The sequence below is a fragment of the Cynocephalus volans genome, chromosome 7 (assembly GCF_027409185.1).
Source record: "Cynocephalus volans isolate mCynVol1 chromosome 7, mCynVol1.pri, whole genome shotgun sequence".
NCBI lineage: Eukaryota > Metazoa > Chordata > Mammalia > Dermoptera > Cynocephalidae > Cynocephalus > Cynocephalus volans.
This window is the reverse complement of record NC_084466.1, coordinates 65,560,062-65,576,197: the sequence shown is the minus strand read 5'-3', so window position 1 is coordinate 65,576,197 and position 16,136 is coordinate 65,560,062. Positions and strand designations below refer to the sequence as shown.

Here is a 16,136-nt window from a genome sequence, read left to right as displayed (position 1 = left end):
ACACTGGACCTTGGTGTTATCAGCACCACACTCTAACCAACTGAGCTAACTGGTCTAAAAATCTTTTATACTATACTTTTGCTGTACATTTTCTATGTTTATACTTACCAAATACTAACCACTGTGTTATAGTTGCCTACGGTATTCAGTACACTAACATGCTGTACAAGTTTGTAGTGTAGGAACAATAGGCTGTATAACACATAGCCTAAATGTGTAGAAGGCAATACCATCTAGGTGTGTGTAAGAATACTCTATGATGTTCGCACAGTGAAGAAATTGCCCAACCATGCATATCTCAGATCATATTCTTGTTGTTACATGATGCGTGACTGTATTTATTCATTTGCTCATATATTTCTGGTGTTCTTTCCTACCTGTATGTAGATCAAGGTTTCCCAACCTTGGCACTATTGACATTTTGGGGTGGGTAATTTTTTTATTATGAAAGGCTGTCATGTGCATTGTAGTATATTTAACAGGATATTTACCTAGTAGCATTTAGATGCCAGTAGTAACCCCCAGTTGTGACAACCAAAAAAGCTTCCAGACATTGCCAGATGTCCGTTGTGGGATAAAACTGCCCTGGATGAGAATCACTGCAATAGATCCAAGTTTTTACATTATATTCCTCGCGCCTGAAGAACTTCCTGTGGCATTTCTCTTAGTGTAGGTATGCTAGTGATGAATTTTGTTTACATTTGTCTGAAAATGTCATTATTTTTTCTTCCTTTTGAATTATGTTTTCACTAGATAAGGAATTCTGGCTTGATATATTTTTCTTTCATATATATGTATATATATTTTATCTCATCCTTCTTCCCTTTTCCTTTGAGTTTCACATTTTAGACTTCTTGATATTGTCCAACAGGTCACTGAGTTGCAGTTTTTTTCCTTCTTCAGATTGGATAACTTCTATTTATCTATCTTCAGGTTCACAGACCCATCACCAATTGACTGTTAAGCCCATTCAGTGAATTTTCACTTCAGATATTGTACTTTTTCTAGATTTTGCATTTGGTTCCTTTTTATAGTTTTATTTTCTCCCGAGATGACCTATCTTTTCATTTATCATGACCATATTTTCCCTTAGATCCTTAAGTGTATTTACAATAGTTGTTTCACAGTCCTCTGATGATTCTAAATATGGTCATCTTGGGTTTGGTTTCACTTGACTGCTTTCTCTCTTTGCTAGTGGTCACATTTCCCTGCTTCTTCACAGATCTAGTAATTTTTAATTGTATACTGTACTTTTTGGGAGATATGGTATAAGGTCTCTGAATTCTATTATCTTCCTGCAAAAGAATATCGATTTTTGCTGTTATTGGTAATTAACTTAGCTGGACTCCAAACTTTGTCTCCTGTATTGGGCAGCAGCTGAAACTGCTTACTTCCTTCAGCTTTCTTTCTGTTCAAGAACTGCCAGGAAAGTGTTGAGTTAGATTGGAGTGAGGAAGGGATAGGGTACTGAAAGATGAAGTCAGAGAAGTGACCTGCGTAAGAGCCATTTTGGTAGAGTGCTGAAGGTAAAAGCCTGATTGGAGTGGTTGTAAGAGAATGGCAGGAGAAATTTGGCACAAAGTGTTGGCAATTAATAAGTATTTTGGGCTTTATGGCCCACAGGTAGTCATGGGTGCTGCTGTTTTTCTTCTTATTATTGTTCTCCTTTTTTATTTTTCCCTCTTCTCTCTTCTTCATAATCTTTAAAAATGGAAAACCTATTCTTAGCTCACAGGCCACATAAAAACAGACACAGGCCAACTCTGGCCCATGGGCCATAGTTGGCTGATCCCTCTTTTAAACAGACAAGTCTTTCAAAGAGTTTTGCTATGTAGGAAGTGAAGAGTAAGGAGGAGGTGGGAGTTAAAAGGATTTTTTTTCTTTTTATTGAGATGGGCGAAATAACAGTAATTTTTGCAAATCCACCATTGGATTTAGCCAATAGAAAAGTGGGGGAGGGGGGTGGTATTTATTTTGTAGGAAAGATAGAATTGCTGGGACAGTGTCCTTGAGTAAGATGAGAGGGGATGGGATCTGGGTCTCAAGTGAAGGGGTTAGCTAGGAGCAGTTAATTCTTGGTGATATTTTGAACATTTTAAAGTTTTTTCTTCCTTCTTCCTTTTCTAGTGCCTAGGATGGATATAGAACCAGTAACTTTGATGGGTTAGTTTTAATTCTCAAGTATTATTCTTAAAGAAACAGTTTGAGTTCATTGTGAACATAATTGAAATACTTTCAGTAAGTAACAAAATAAAGAACCTTTAATTATTAGTTTATTGTGTTTTTCTTGAAATTGAGATCACTTTCTGTTTTTCCTTCCAAAGTGCTGTGTATGGATGCAAAGATCAATTTTGATTCTAATTCAGCCTATCGTCAAAAGAAAATCTTTGACCTGCAGGACTGGAGCCAGGAAGATGAAAGGGACAAAGACGCAGCTAAGGCAGATCTCAACTACATTGGCCTTGATGGAAATATAGGCTGTCTAGGTATCACGTACTTTATGTTAGAGTTGGATTTGCTAAGCTTAATTTATTTTCTCTGTGTTTGTTGCTTTATATGGATCATTTTTCCCTCTTGTTAGTAAATGGTGCTGGTTTGGCTATGGCCACAATGGATATAATAAAACTTCATGGAGGAACTCCAGCCAACTTTCTTGATGTTGGTGGTGGTGCCACAGTCCATCAAGTAACAGAAGCATTTAAACTTATCACTTCAGATAAAAAGGTAAGGGCTTATGTTGTAGAATTTGAATGGTGAGAAGCAACTTGATTAATTAGCAGATGGTGGTCATGCTAGTTGAGCATTAAAATTCAAAAGATCTCAGTAGTTTGGAAAGAGGAGTTGAAATCAATGCAATAAAGTTAACTAGAGAAAAAGAGACAGTTTCACAATGGGAAACTGTCTCTTTTTCTCTAGTTAACTTTGTGATTTAGAAAACAAGATGAAGAAATATTAGATGCTGTGGTGATGATCATCTGGCATGGGAGCCATTCAGATATGGAAAAAATTCCTGGAGATGTTACTTGACCACGGAAGCCCAGGAATCAGGAGAACATATAGAGCTACAAAGAAGAAAATAAAAAATTACCTTTAATTCTATCCAGAGATAACTTTTATTACTATTAATTTCATCAGTTTTCTTCAAAACTTGTTAATGTGTATATATTTCACACACATTACATATATCTTTTTAGAAACAGTTTTATTAAGATTTAACTCACCATATAGTCCACTCATTCATATATATACATATATATCTTAATATATGTATTTTGAAGTTTTTTTTTTTTGCTAACATATTTTGAACACTTTTTGCAATTCACTAAGGTATCTTCTAAAACAATCATTTTAATGTTTGTATAATCTGTCATATAGATATACCTGTATTAGTCTATTTGTGTTGCTTATAACAGAATATCCAAAACTGGGTAATTTATAAAGGAACAAAATTTATTTCTTATGGTTTTGAGGCTTGGAAGTTCAAGGTCCAGGGAACACACCTGGTGAGGACTGTCTTCCTGGTGGGGTGACTATAGCATCCTGTGGCCACCAGAGTGTCATATGGTGAGAATGGGCTGAGCAAGAGCAAAAGAGCTAATCTCATTTGCTCTCCTTATAAAGTCATCAGAACTACACCCATGACAATCCATTAAACCATCAGCCCATTACTCCATGAATGGGTCAGTCCATTCAGAAGGGCACAGTCCTTGTGATCCAATCACCTCTTACAGGCCCCACCTCTCAAATACCATAATTGGATTTCCCACCCTCTTAGCATTGTTACAATAGGAGTCAAGCTTCAATGAGTTTTGGGGGACATTCAATCGACAACAATGTTATAATTTAGAACTATGCATTTATAAATGATTATCAAAATACAAGGGATGTGAAGTATCGTAATCCAAAAGACATACATATTATTAATCACCAGATATTTGTTAAGGAGTGGCCAGCGTGGGTTTTGTAAGGTTTATAGAAAAATAAGATAATAGCCTCCATGAAACAAGTTTTATTGAATTTAGACTTAGAATTCCTCATTGGTAGGGATCATATCTTACTCATTTTTGCCTCTCCTAGTGGCTGGTATAATGCTCAGTGCATGCATAGGTCATTAATAAATGTTTATTACTGATAAATATTATTGATAAGTATTTATTACTGATGATGTTGACAATGTACATTTTTATTTGTGGTGTTAGACTCTAGAATTATTTAAAAAAAATAAATTTCACTGCCTTTCCTTTTGAGCTTCTATAGATTTTGAGCCTCTTATTTGCCATATTCATTATTTTTACAGAGGATTTAAGAGGCTGGCCAGTTAGCTCAGCTGGTGAGAGCACAGCCTTAAAACATCAAGGTCACAAGTTTGGATCCCTATACCAGCCAGCTGCCCAAAAGAAACAAAAAGAATACAGAGGATTTAACTAAAATGAGGAATAAAATGTGTTTTATTTCCCTTGTTAAATAATTATTCAAAAAGAGTAAACAAGTTTTATTGAAACTATATTTCTATAGCTTCTTTGGCATAAACTCTAGAAGAGAGTATTAAAGATTGAATCTAAGTATCTAACTGTTGAGTAACTTACTAAGGTGAATTAGAAATCTAGTTATTTATTTTCTTAAGCATGGCTTTAAAGGGCCCAGGTGCAAGAATGGAGAAAAGTGTATAGAGAGTTCCAGCATTGGGGACTGACGTGATGGACATTACAGTTGGAAATAGAACATGAACCCAGAGTGACTATGTGGATAGCATTGAAGTAGTTGTATACTTAGTTATGTCTCTTTGGGTTTAATTATTTCTCTTTGTGTTGGACACTGTGCTTGAACTTGGGAATACATGGGCCTTTCTTCCTTAAGATATTTATGATATGACTGAGGTGATAACCAGAGCATAGTGCTGTGGAGGAACAGAAGACAGAGCAGATAGCTGGGTGGCCTTCACTGAATGAATGGTACCTTGAGCTGTCTTGAAAATTAAATGAATTAAACAAAGGAACGAAAATATACAAAGGCAAGTCCAAAGAGGGCCTCTGTGTTCATGGAACGGTAAAATGCTTATGTGTAAGAATATAGCATTATTGAGGTGAGTGTTAAAAGAGAATGTTGACAAATTGAGACCACATTGTGAAGATCCCTGTTACTATAGTTAGGAGTTTGGATTTTAACCTCCCCCCCCCAGCATGTACATAATACTTATATTTATCCCCTGCCTGTTTGTTTATTTTTAATTTTTTTTTTAAAGAAGGTAACTCTGCTAGTAGAGGGTGAAATGAAGAGTAGGGAGACGCTGACAGGAGAGATCAATTTGGTTGTTATGCTTGCTTATCCAAAAAGATGAAGAGGTCTCTGACAAATGCAGTATCAGTAAGAATTAAGCAAAGAATCCTAATTTAGAGGCGTTTCTGAGATAGAGTTATTAAATCCATTTTTACTCTTTTGTGGGGCATGGATTAGGGTTGGTTAACATCACAACGTTTGGCTGGGGAGAATCATTGGATGGTGATGCCTTTCATGCTGTCAGAGGCGAAGGAGAGGATGGGTATTTCTGAATGAATGTGTTAGGTTTGGGTTGTGGTGACTATCTAGTAGACAGTTGGTTGTAATGATGTTATACTTCCTGTAATGGTTGGAGGTACATTTGAGAGTCCTCAGCATTTTGAGAAGAGTGAGAATTCCATCTTCAGAATTGGTGAGATGATCTGTGCAAGTGCGATGAGGAAGACAAGAGTGGAACCTGTCCCCTCAGTACTGAAGGGTTGAATAGAGAAGGAAGACCCAATGAAAGAGAGAGAGAGACAAACTGGCAGATGTGGGAGCAGATCAGGAGAAAGTGATGACATTGAAGTTCAGAGTGAAGAGTTTTAAGAAGCAAGGCAATGGACGACAACCCAAGTCAAATGCTCTAGGAGCGATCAAGCTGCATAAGGACTGAAAGAGATGATTGGAAACCGTGATAAGAATAGTAGAGTCAGGAACCAGATTGTAAGGGATTGAATTGTCATTGGGAATTGAGGGAGTAGAGACATGAGGGGAAATTACTCTTTCAGGGTATTTTTTTATGAAGACATAAGTGTGCTGTTTTATAAGTGTGCTGTTTTATAAATGTGCTGTTTTATATGAAGGTCAGTAGGGTTAAGAAGAACTTCTTGGTCTGTGTTTGCTTGCTTGTTTGTTGAGAAGACCAAGAAGAAAGACTATTTCTATCTGGAGGAAGAGATTTGAATTTAAGAAGAGAGTGAGAATAGCTAAAGGGATGAAGACCTGGAACAGATAAAATACGGTAATAAGGTTGAGATACAGTATGTTAATTAGGGGGAGAGGTTGGCTTTGGAGAGAAGGTTACACTTTTCTTCAGGTGTTACTGGAGAAAGGCAGATGATATGCTAAAAGTTAGCACGTTTGAGTGGGACAGGAAGCTTAGGAAGAGAGTTAAAAGTATTAGGCAAACTGTTAAGGAGAGGATTGCTGATGAATCATCGTACTGTTTTCAGGTTAAGCTAGTGTTTCCATTCTCTTACTTTTTTGCTCTTCCTTAAAGTTGGAATAGATAAACTATGGCTGGAATCATTCAAAGATGCATTGTTTGAACTGGGATGGCAGAGGAATGGATATGACAGAATTGAGCAGGCAGGTGACAGTGTTGTTGAATTGCCCAGCCCATAGATTCCATGTAGTGAAGAAAATCAGATTGGCTGAGAGCCAATAGACTTTGCGATTTGAAAGAGGTTGAGAGACTAGAGGCTTTTAAGAGGAAAAGATTGGGTTTGGTGGAGTTAGAGGTGAAAGGCATTAGGGATGAAAGGGAGGAGATTGAGCAGAGAGTGGGATTTAACATTTGATCGTTTGGAGGCATTCATTCCAGTCAAGCCCGGGATTGTCCTTGGTAGTAATTAATTGAAGTAGACTGGAGGTAAAGTAGCTTGGTAGAGATCCAATGACTTTAAGGCTAGAGTGTTAGTTGATACCTGTGATGAATATTGAAGCTATCCACAGTAAGATGGGAGGGAGATAGTTAAGAGAAGTAACAAAGTCCACTATGAGTTCTAGTCCATTATGAATTCCAGAGCTTCATTTCTTGAAGGTCTAGAAATAACTGTGGCAAAGATAAGGAATGCATGGCATAGCTCATTTTTCATTTTCACCTCATGTTATTCACAGAAAATATTTCAGTGGGTTCTTGGAGGTAGAAGGAGAGGGTTGCTTGGCCCAGAGGCTCCAGCTGTCCCAGAACCTTCCTTGCTGCTCTGAAGGTTGAGGGAAACTTTATTTTGTTGTATCTATAACTTGTTTGGTGTATCTATAACTTGTTTGTATTTCACTGAAGTGCTGGTGTAGCTGAATGAAGTAAACCTCTTAAAAAAAAAGTGATTTTTTGGAAAGGATAGAACAACATTGATTCAGAATGGTAAGTGTGATGGTGAAGGAATGCTTTGACCCAAACAGGCCCTGAGGTTTGAATATGAAGTTTAGCCAGGAGTGGGCATACAGAAGTTGAGTGATTCTGAGGGCCTTGTTTGTGTGAATACTTGGTTGCACTGATGGGGTAAATGAAGAAATGATAGGTAATGAACACTTAATTGGAGATCTCGGCATGAGACATTGTCTTATAATATGGTTTGGGGGTAGTCATAATGATAAATGGCTATGTTTAATAGGAAAAAAGTAAATGGAATTAGGAGGTCTTTTTCATACTCTATATGGCAGAGAAGAAAATATGAGCCAGGTGCTGAAATTTCCCAAGGAGGTGGAAATAAGTTCTGGTGAACAGTAGACTGTATAAACTTCAAAAATGAGAGCTAGCAGTGGGCATGGTGGTTTGGTCTGAAAATGTTTCCATGGAATCCATTATTACCATAAAGCACAGATACTAGTGTTTTCTTGGAAGGGAGGGAGAAATACTCATCTCTTTTAAATTTTAATCTACCAAACACACTTTATTCACAGGTACTGGCTATTCTGGTCAACATTTTTGGAGGAATCATGCGATGTGATGTAATTGCACAGGGTATAGTAATGGCCGTAAAAGATTTGGAAATTAAAATACCTGTGGTGGTACGGTTACAAGGTGAGTGTAAAAGATATTTTGCAATTGTTCCTAATTACTTAAAAGTTCATAATTCTAAAGAGTTCAATTTATTTAAAATAGAGTTTTCTAATAGCTATGTCTTTTAAATGAAAGCACTGTATAATATGAAATTTATAAACTGTGGTTTTTAGAAAGTTTGTAACATTGGGCCAAAAATGCTAATAGTTTTGCTCAGTATAATTTGTTTCATTTTTTATTTGTTGTGATTTTTCATGAATTCTGACTTGCCTGAATTACCATGGATATGGTAAGGCAAAATATTTTAAGAGATAACCCTGGGCTTTTACAATACTTTCTTTGGTTTGGAAGCATTTATGTTAAATGATGAAAGTACTCCTATGTTGAAATTTCATACTTATAGCATGTTGTTGCAAACATTTTAAATGCTTTTGCTTATATATTTAAAATATATTTATTTATATTTGCATAAACCATTTCAGGTACACGAGTTGATGATGCTAAGGCACTGATAGCAGACAGTGGACTTAAAATTCTCGCTTGTGATGACTTGGATGAAGCTGCTAGAATGGTAAATGGGCTCTGTTAATCTAAGGACAAATGTGCAGTGTGTGAAGGATTTGTAAACACTTAGATTCTAAAACGAACCAGCTAATTATTAATTTTGCTAATAATTAGTGCTTCAGTGAAATAGTATGAGTATAATGAATTGTTACACACAAAAAAAATTATTTATGACACTTGTTAAAGAATGGTAAAGCAGGGCCGGCCACGTGGCACACTCGGGAGAGTGCTGCGCTGGTAGTGCCGAGGCTGCAGGTTCGGTTCCTATATAGGGATGGCTGGTGCGCTTACTGGCTGAGCATGGTGCATACGACATCGAGCCGAGGGTTGCGATCTCCGTACCGGTCACAAACAAACAAACAAACAAAAAAACCCAAACAAACAAACAAAATGAATGGTAAATCAGACTTCATTCAGGGGGACTATTGTGATTGGTACAGAGACTACCAAGATGGAATTTTGCAGTAGAAGAGAAAGATTGGGCTTGACTCTGAATACAACAAGGAAAAGTGGGAATTTATAGTCAAGGAGTGGGTTGGGGTCAGTGGATAGAAAATTGCTAAGAGGAAACATCATGGGTAAGGGGTATTCTGGCTAAACAGACTTAAGCATAATTCTTGCTAAAATTGGACATTGCAGAGACAAACAGGAAGTTCAAAAGTCAGGGGCTAGTTGAAAAGAGAGTTCAGAGGAACCTGATGAAAGTTTGATCAAGGAGAGAATCTTCTTCAGAACATCTTAACTGTGAACCATCTTAAACAATGATCAGCTCATGCCCAATCTTGTCTTATCTGTGTTCTTATCTTTTTTCTCCCTCACCTGTGATTATTTTGAAGCAAATCTCAGGTATTATATCATTTCATACATTTAATTATGTATGTGTAAGGATAAAAGTATTGATAATAATGTAAAGGAATTACTATTAATTTGGTGGGGTAGTGGTATTATGGTTGTGTTTTATAAAAAAGAAGGTAGTCAGTGTTGAAATTTTCCTGATTCTCTCTTATTATTTGTCTAGGTTCTTTGTTAGAATTAGGATCAAAACAAGTCTCTGCATTGCAGTTGGTTAATATGTCATCAAGTTTCTTTATCTTTTGGTTCCCTGTCTCTGCCCCTGCCCCTTTTTTAAAATTCTTTTTTGCAGTTAAAAAAATCCAGGTCGGTAGTCCTGTAGAGTTTCCTATAATCTGGGTTTTAATGATTGCATCCTTGGGGTGTCATTAATCTAGCATGTTCCTCTGCCCCCTATATTTCCTGAAAGCTGATAGTTTAATCTATAGGCTTGACCATATTCATATTTGAGTTTGGGGAGCCGGGAACAAGAATATTTTATAGTCGGTGTTGTCTTATTCCATAAGGAGGTATATAATATCAGATTATTTCACTTCTTGTGGTATTAGCAGCCACTGATGATCATAGCTTAGATCCAGTATTGTGTTAATAGTTGCAAAGTGGTTATAGTTTAATTCTGTCATTTTTCATTTATTATATGGAATACTTCTTTCCAAAAAGCAAAACATCCCTGTATCAACTATTTGTGACTATGAAGTACATTTCTCTTAGGAAAAGCAGGATAATTTGATTCTTTGCTTTTATTGACCTGTTTTCAAAATAACAAATTTGTTCTATTGTGTCCTTGAGTAGAAAAAACAAACTCAGTTTCTCTCACTATACTCTCAAAACACTACATGGGTGAGGGAGAAAGTAGGTAAGAATACAGATAAAACAATTTGGGTATAAGCTGATCATTGTATGGGGACTTCTCCCCACCAGCAAGTAAGCAATCAATTCTGTGGTGAACACCAGCTGGGTGTCCTCTAATTCAGTTCAGTTAGGACACTGTCCACCTGGATATAGCACAGATATAGATCACACAGATCGAGGACTCAGTCCCACAAGACTGAGCCCTACTTCCGAAGCTGGTTGAAAGCCCATTATTTTGCCTGTGCTTCTGACCCATCAGCTATAAATTGGGGTTCCCACAGGCCCCTCCTTGGGTTTGATTAATTTGCTAGAGTGGCTCATAGAACTCAGAGAAACACTTACTACATTTACAGGTTTATTACAAAGGATATATATATGTATTTTTTTCTGACTGGTAAGGGGGGTCGTAACCCTCAGCACCGTGTTGTCTGCACCATGCTCAAGCCAGTGAGTGCACCGGCCATCCCTATATAGGATCCGAACCCGTGGCCTCAGGGCTACCAGCGCCACACTCTCCGGAGTGAGCCATGGGGCCGGCTCCTACAAAGCATGTTTTAAAGGATACAAATAAACAGTCAGATGAAAAGATACCTAGAGTGAGGTTTGGAAGGGTCCCGAGCACAGGAGCTTCTGTCCCTGTGGAGTTGAGGTGTCCCTCCCTCCCAACACATGAATGTGTTCTTTTTCACCTTCCTGGAAGCTTCCATGTGCTCAGCTATCCACAAGCTCATCAAACCAGTTCTTTTGGGTTTTTATGGAAGCTTCAATATGTAGGCATGCTTGATTAAGTCACTGGCCAGTGGTGGCCAACTTAACCTTCAGCCACTCTCCCTTTCCTGGATGTTGCGGGGTGTGGGACTGAAAGTCCCACCCCTCTAATCCTGCTTTGGTCAGCCCTCATCCTGAAGCTACCTAGGGACTGCCAGCCATCAGTCACCTCAGCATAGTAAACTTATCACTTGGAAGATTCCAAGGATTTTAGGAGTCTTATGCCAGGAAATAGGGACAAAGACTAAATATATATTTCTTATTATCACAGTCCTATAAGTGATTCAGGCTTTTTTGTTTTCATTCTTTGTATTTTGTTTCTTTATTTTTGTTTTCGGGTGTTGGTGGTGTGTATGGGTCCGTGTGTGTATGTGCGTACTCTGCTGGTATTCTATTTTAAACTTGTGGGTTTAAATATATTTGATGTGGCTCAGTCCATTTAAGTTACTTGTATTGATTCAGATTGTCCCATATTTGGTCAGTGGGAACCTCTTCAAGTTGACTCCTAAGTCCTTCTGACATGCTCTCTGGTATGCTTTCTGGTGTAATGAGATGTGAAGGCTTATTTTTGTATTCTTGCCTCAGATCTGGAATGAGCCAAGTGGTATTTAGAAACCACAATTTTGGCTTTATGAATACTCATGGATACTAGGTTGGTTATTGTTTCTGGGATTCTTAAGTGGCAAGTCTAAGAACACATATATTTTTTAAGAGATAAATATATGAGTTCATACTGCTATTTCCAATACAAATTCAGGAGTACAGGTTTTTTATCAGATATTTGTTTCTTCTTTCTGCCATGCCATACTATCATAATTATTCGTTTACTTTGTCCCTCAATACAGACTTGAGAGTTTTACAATGAGAATACCGACAATTTGATGACTGAAAGCAGTTTAAGAATTGTATCTGCAGTTCTTTCTGTTCTTTAGGGTTATTTCTGACAATATATTGGATTTTAAAATGCATGTGACATAGTTCTTTATGTCTTTTGTCCCAGCTCAATATAGTTAGTTTCATTTTTTTAAGGGGTTGCTCAGGTTTGCTGAGTTAATGTGATATCATTTCACAAGTATAATAAAGATCTTATGTCCTTTTTTGGGAAAGTACCTACTAACAAAATTTAACTATAGGTTAGAGATGGAGGAATTTATATTCAATCCCAAGTTAAAATTAAATATTTTGAGCAAGGGAATGGTATGGAGAAAGTGTTTTAGAAAGCCTGTGATGACTTTGACATGTGGGATAAATTGGAGAAGGGAAAAGATGAGGGATAGTAAGAGTCCATTTAATGCAATAATTAGATATGAAGTAAGATGAAGGTAATGGATAGGTTATAACTTGTTTCTGAAAATATGCTTTTTTGCCGTGAAAGCATAAATTAAATGCTTGGTGTACATGGAAAGGAAGGAGAAGAATCAATAGGATCTTGATTAAATAGACCATGAGAGACAAAAGCGAGCAGTTGATTTAAGTTGTGACTGCAGTATATTTTACTGACTGGGAGATTATGGGAGTCATAACAATAATATTAAATATGATGATGATATTAGCAACTGCTACCATTTATTATTTACTGTGCATGCAACTTTAAGCTCTTTTCTTCAAGGATTTGCTCATTTAATATGAGTTTGGTTATAAAATGACCATTTCATAGAAGAAGAAACAGGCTAGATAACTTACTTATTCAAGGTCATATGTCATAAGCATCAGATTGGGGATTTGAGTTCAAGATGCCTAAATACGAAGCCATTTCTTAACTACTCTACTGGTGAAGGGAAAAGCTGAATTTGTTTTTTGGTTTTAGACATGTCTAATTTGTATGATATTTTGTATGGTAACAGGTGGATATTCTCAGACAGATTGTTGAGGGCATTGGAATTCAGGTTGGCAATTGTTAACTTACTGACAGAAAGTAGAATTATTAACTCCTAGACCCAAACTCCTGTCCCCCAATGTTTTAAGTTAAGATGATATACTTATTTCAAAATAAACTTTTATTTGAATGTGCTTTGAATTGTGGGGTATTCAACAGTGACACTGTTTCTGTCTGTAAGATAAATAAAATTTAGATAATAAGATATATATATATATATTAATCAGAAAGTATGAATATTTAAGTGACGTGTGGGTTATAAAGAGTGTCAGACTTGCCTATCCTTTGAGGGTGTCAGGTACTTGTGAAAATGCACAAATGTAAAGTGATTTATAACAATGTCAGAATAGCCCAGATGTTTTAAATGGAAAACATTGAATGTGCATTAATTTTGCAGTGACCTAAAGTTCTGAATTTACCTTTTTGTGAAAACAGATACAAAGATGCATTGTTCTTTCCTTTCAGGTTGTAAAACTCTCTGAAATAGTGACGTTAGCCAAGCAAGCCCACGTGGATGTGAAATTTCAGTTGCCAATCTGATCTGAGAACCCAGTGGATGGCTGAAGGTGTTAAATGTGCTATAATTGTTAAGAATACTGTATTCTGTGTAATTGTTCTTTTTGTTTTTAGTGTGTGGAGATTGTAGTTGCCATCTAGGCACACAAATTTTTAAAAGCATTTGATCTGCATTTAATTCTACTGTTCAGAATGGACTGTTTGTATAAAGAATGTATATGCAGATATCTAGTTTATTTTGTTGCAGCTGTCTTTTTTCCTTCTCCTACAGAATATCACTTGCAATATGCCTGTTTATTATTACTGGATACAAAGTTCCTCATTGATAAGAGTCCTATAGATAAAATAAATATGAAGATAAAGCTTTATTCTTTAGTGTTAAAAATATATTATATCTAATAACTAGCCTCATTAGTAGAGCAGTGTATTAAAACAATGTTTTATATAAGACGTGTTTATCTCCAGCACCAAATGCATAATAATGTATCAGTCACTATTTATAAGCAGAACTTTCAAACACTCCTTTGAATATTATTGTAAGTATTTCAGTGGAGTAACTTGTTAATTATTTGAATGTTGTTTTAATCATAACAGAACAATGATAACGGCAAGTCTTAATGATTCTTTGGTATTAAGAAAAAGCTGTAGGTTTGTATCAAATAAAGGCATATTTACTAAGGACTTGGTAGACAAAATTAAGAATGTCAATTTAATAAAAATCTCCCAATGTGATTTGGATTAATGTTTTTTTTGAAGTAAACCCAGTGGAAGGTGATGTGTCCATCATTGCTATAAATAGGTATAAGGAACCAATTTGTAGATCATATACCTGGGTGTGACAATACATATTATAAAGCTACCTTTAGATAGTTTACTGGAACTCTGCTGTTTATGTGTGTGCCATCCAGTACATCCTCCAAAGAAAACACATTGTCCTTTGTGTCCATATATGTGTGTGTATAATATATGTATATACATATATCAACCTTTTGTTCATTGCATAATAAAAATGTTGATATTTAACTAATACCATGGAAGGAAATATTGACCAAGCAGATTATTTAACCATATTGGTGAATTTGAGAACTTCTACCTATTTCGATCTTAAAGTGTGATCAGATGTATATACTGTGAGAGGCATAGTAATTATGAGGACAGATTTTGAAAGTACACTATGTTGAGTCTTGACTCCACTACTTCCTAGGTATATGAGTTTGGTCAAGTGTTTTAATATTCATATACCTTAGTTTCCTTAGCTCCTTTCTCATTAGTGGAATTATTTAGTGGGGGAAGAGAGAGAGAGCGAGAGGGAGGGAGGGAGAGAGCAAGAACACACGAGAGAATTTATATATAGAAAACATGAAATATATACTTGGGCCAAATATATATTTAGTAGTTGATATATATATATATATATATCAGAATATTGATGTTATAAACCATTTAAAATTGTGATAAAGTTATAATTAAAAGTCCAATCTTTTAGCTTTTAGTTTTTAAAAATTCATTCCAAAGAATGCCAGCAAGTGATTAGCCCAGAAAAGATTGACATTTGTATTAGTTGGGGTCTAGTCAGAAAGTAAAAACAGTGCTTGGTATTTCAGAGAGGATATAATATAGACTATTGGTAATGCTAGTGTTTTAGTTCTTTATTCTTGCATAACAGATTACCCACAAACAGTGATTTTCAAACAGCATTATCTCATAGTTTCTGTGGGTCAGAAATTTGGGAGCAGTTAGCTGGGGGTGGTTCTGGTGCTGCAGTCATTCAAAGGTGTCGCTGAGCCTCGAGGACCCACTCCCAAGATGGCTCACTCACATGGATGTTGGCCAGCGATCTCAGTTTTTCACTGTGTGGGCCTATCCACAAGGCTGCTTGAATTCCTTGTGACATTGCAGCTGCCCCCCGCCCCCCCAGCATGTGATCCAAGGGAAGCAGGAGGAAGCCACTGTGCCTTTTGTATTTTAATCTCATTGTCACTTCTGCTACACACTTTATTAAAAATGAATCTCTAAATCCAGCCCACAAGGGGAGGAAAATTAAGCTCCACTTCTTGAAGGCAAAAGTATCAAAGGATTTGTTAACGTGTTTCAAGACCATCACAACTCATGTGGGGAGGCCGAAAGACCAAACAATAGATGCTGAGTTGGTGATTAGTAACTGCTAGGACTGAGGAAGTAACCCAGATTTAGGAGCTTGGAAGGCTTCTGGATGCTTGGACTGCTGACAGAAGAGTGCCTTGTCTCAAACCCTGCTACTTAAGTGGTGAACATGGGACAACTATAAGAACACAGTATTATAGAGGGCAAGGAAAGAGTTTCAAGGAAGGAGTGATCAATAGTGTCAAATACAGCTAAATCAAATAAGATGAGGACTAAAAAGTATTCAGTGGAATTGAAACAGAGTGTAACTAATCTTGGTACCAAACGATTATACTAAAATAAATGATGGGGGAAGTCAGATTGTTGTCCTGGAGAATGGAGAGTTGAAACAACTAGCTGGTAGCTACTTATACACCCTCCCACCTCATCCCCTAAACACACATACATCCTTGAATATTCTTTTTGCTGGGCTGATTCTTTCTTGTAGTCATACCTGCTTTCTATGAAACAAGCCTACCATGACATTTGAATTCTCTAAGTTACAGTTGAGTAGCTCCATAC

The 16,136-nt window shown here is 36.6% G+C and overlaps 1 protein-coding gene across 1 annotated transcript in view; it reads left to right on the top strand.

The window, feature by feature from the left end:
- SUCLA2 (succinate-CoA ligase ADP-forming subunit beta) overlaps positions 1-14,204 on the top strand; it is a 54,345-nt gene extending 40,141 nt beyond the window's left edge. Inside the window, exons 7-11 of the mRNA XM_063102566.1 lie at positions 2,325-2,486; positions 2,582-2,724; positions 7,945-8,065; positions 8,527-8,615; positions 13,422-14,204. Coding sequence (XP_062958636.1) covers positions 2,325-2,486; positions 2,582-2,724; positions 7,945-8,065; positions 8,527-8,615; positions 13,422-13,496 — 590 coding nt within the window. The 3' untranslated portion in view covers positions 13,497-14,204. The remainder of the gene's footprint in view (positions 1-2,324; positions 2,487-2,581; positions 2,725-7,944; positions 8,066-8,526; positions 8,616-13,421) is intronic.
- Positions 14,205-16,136: the final 1,932 nt, after the last annotated feature.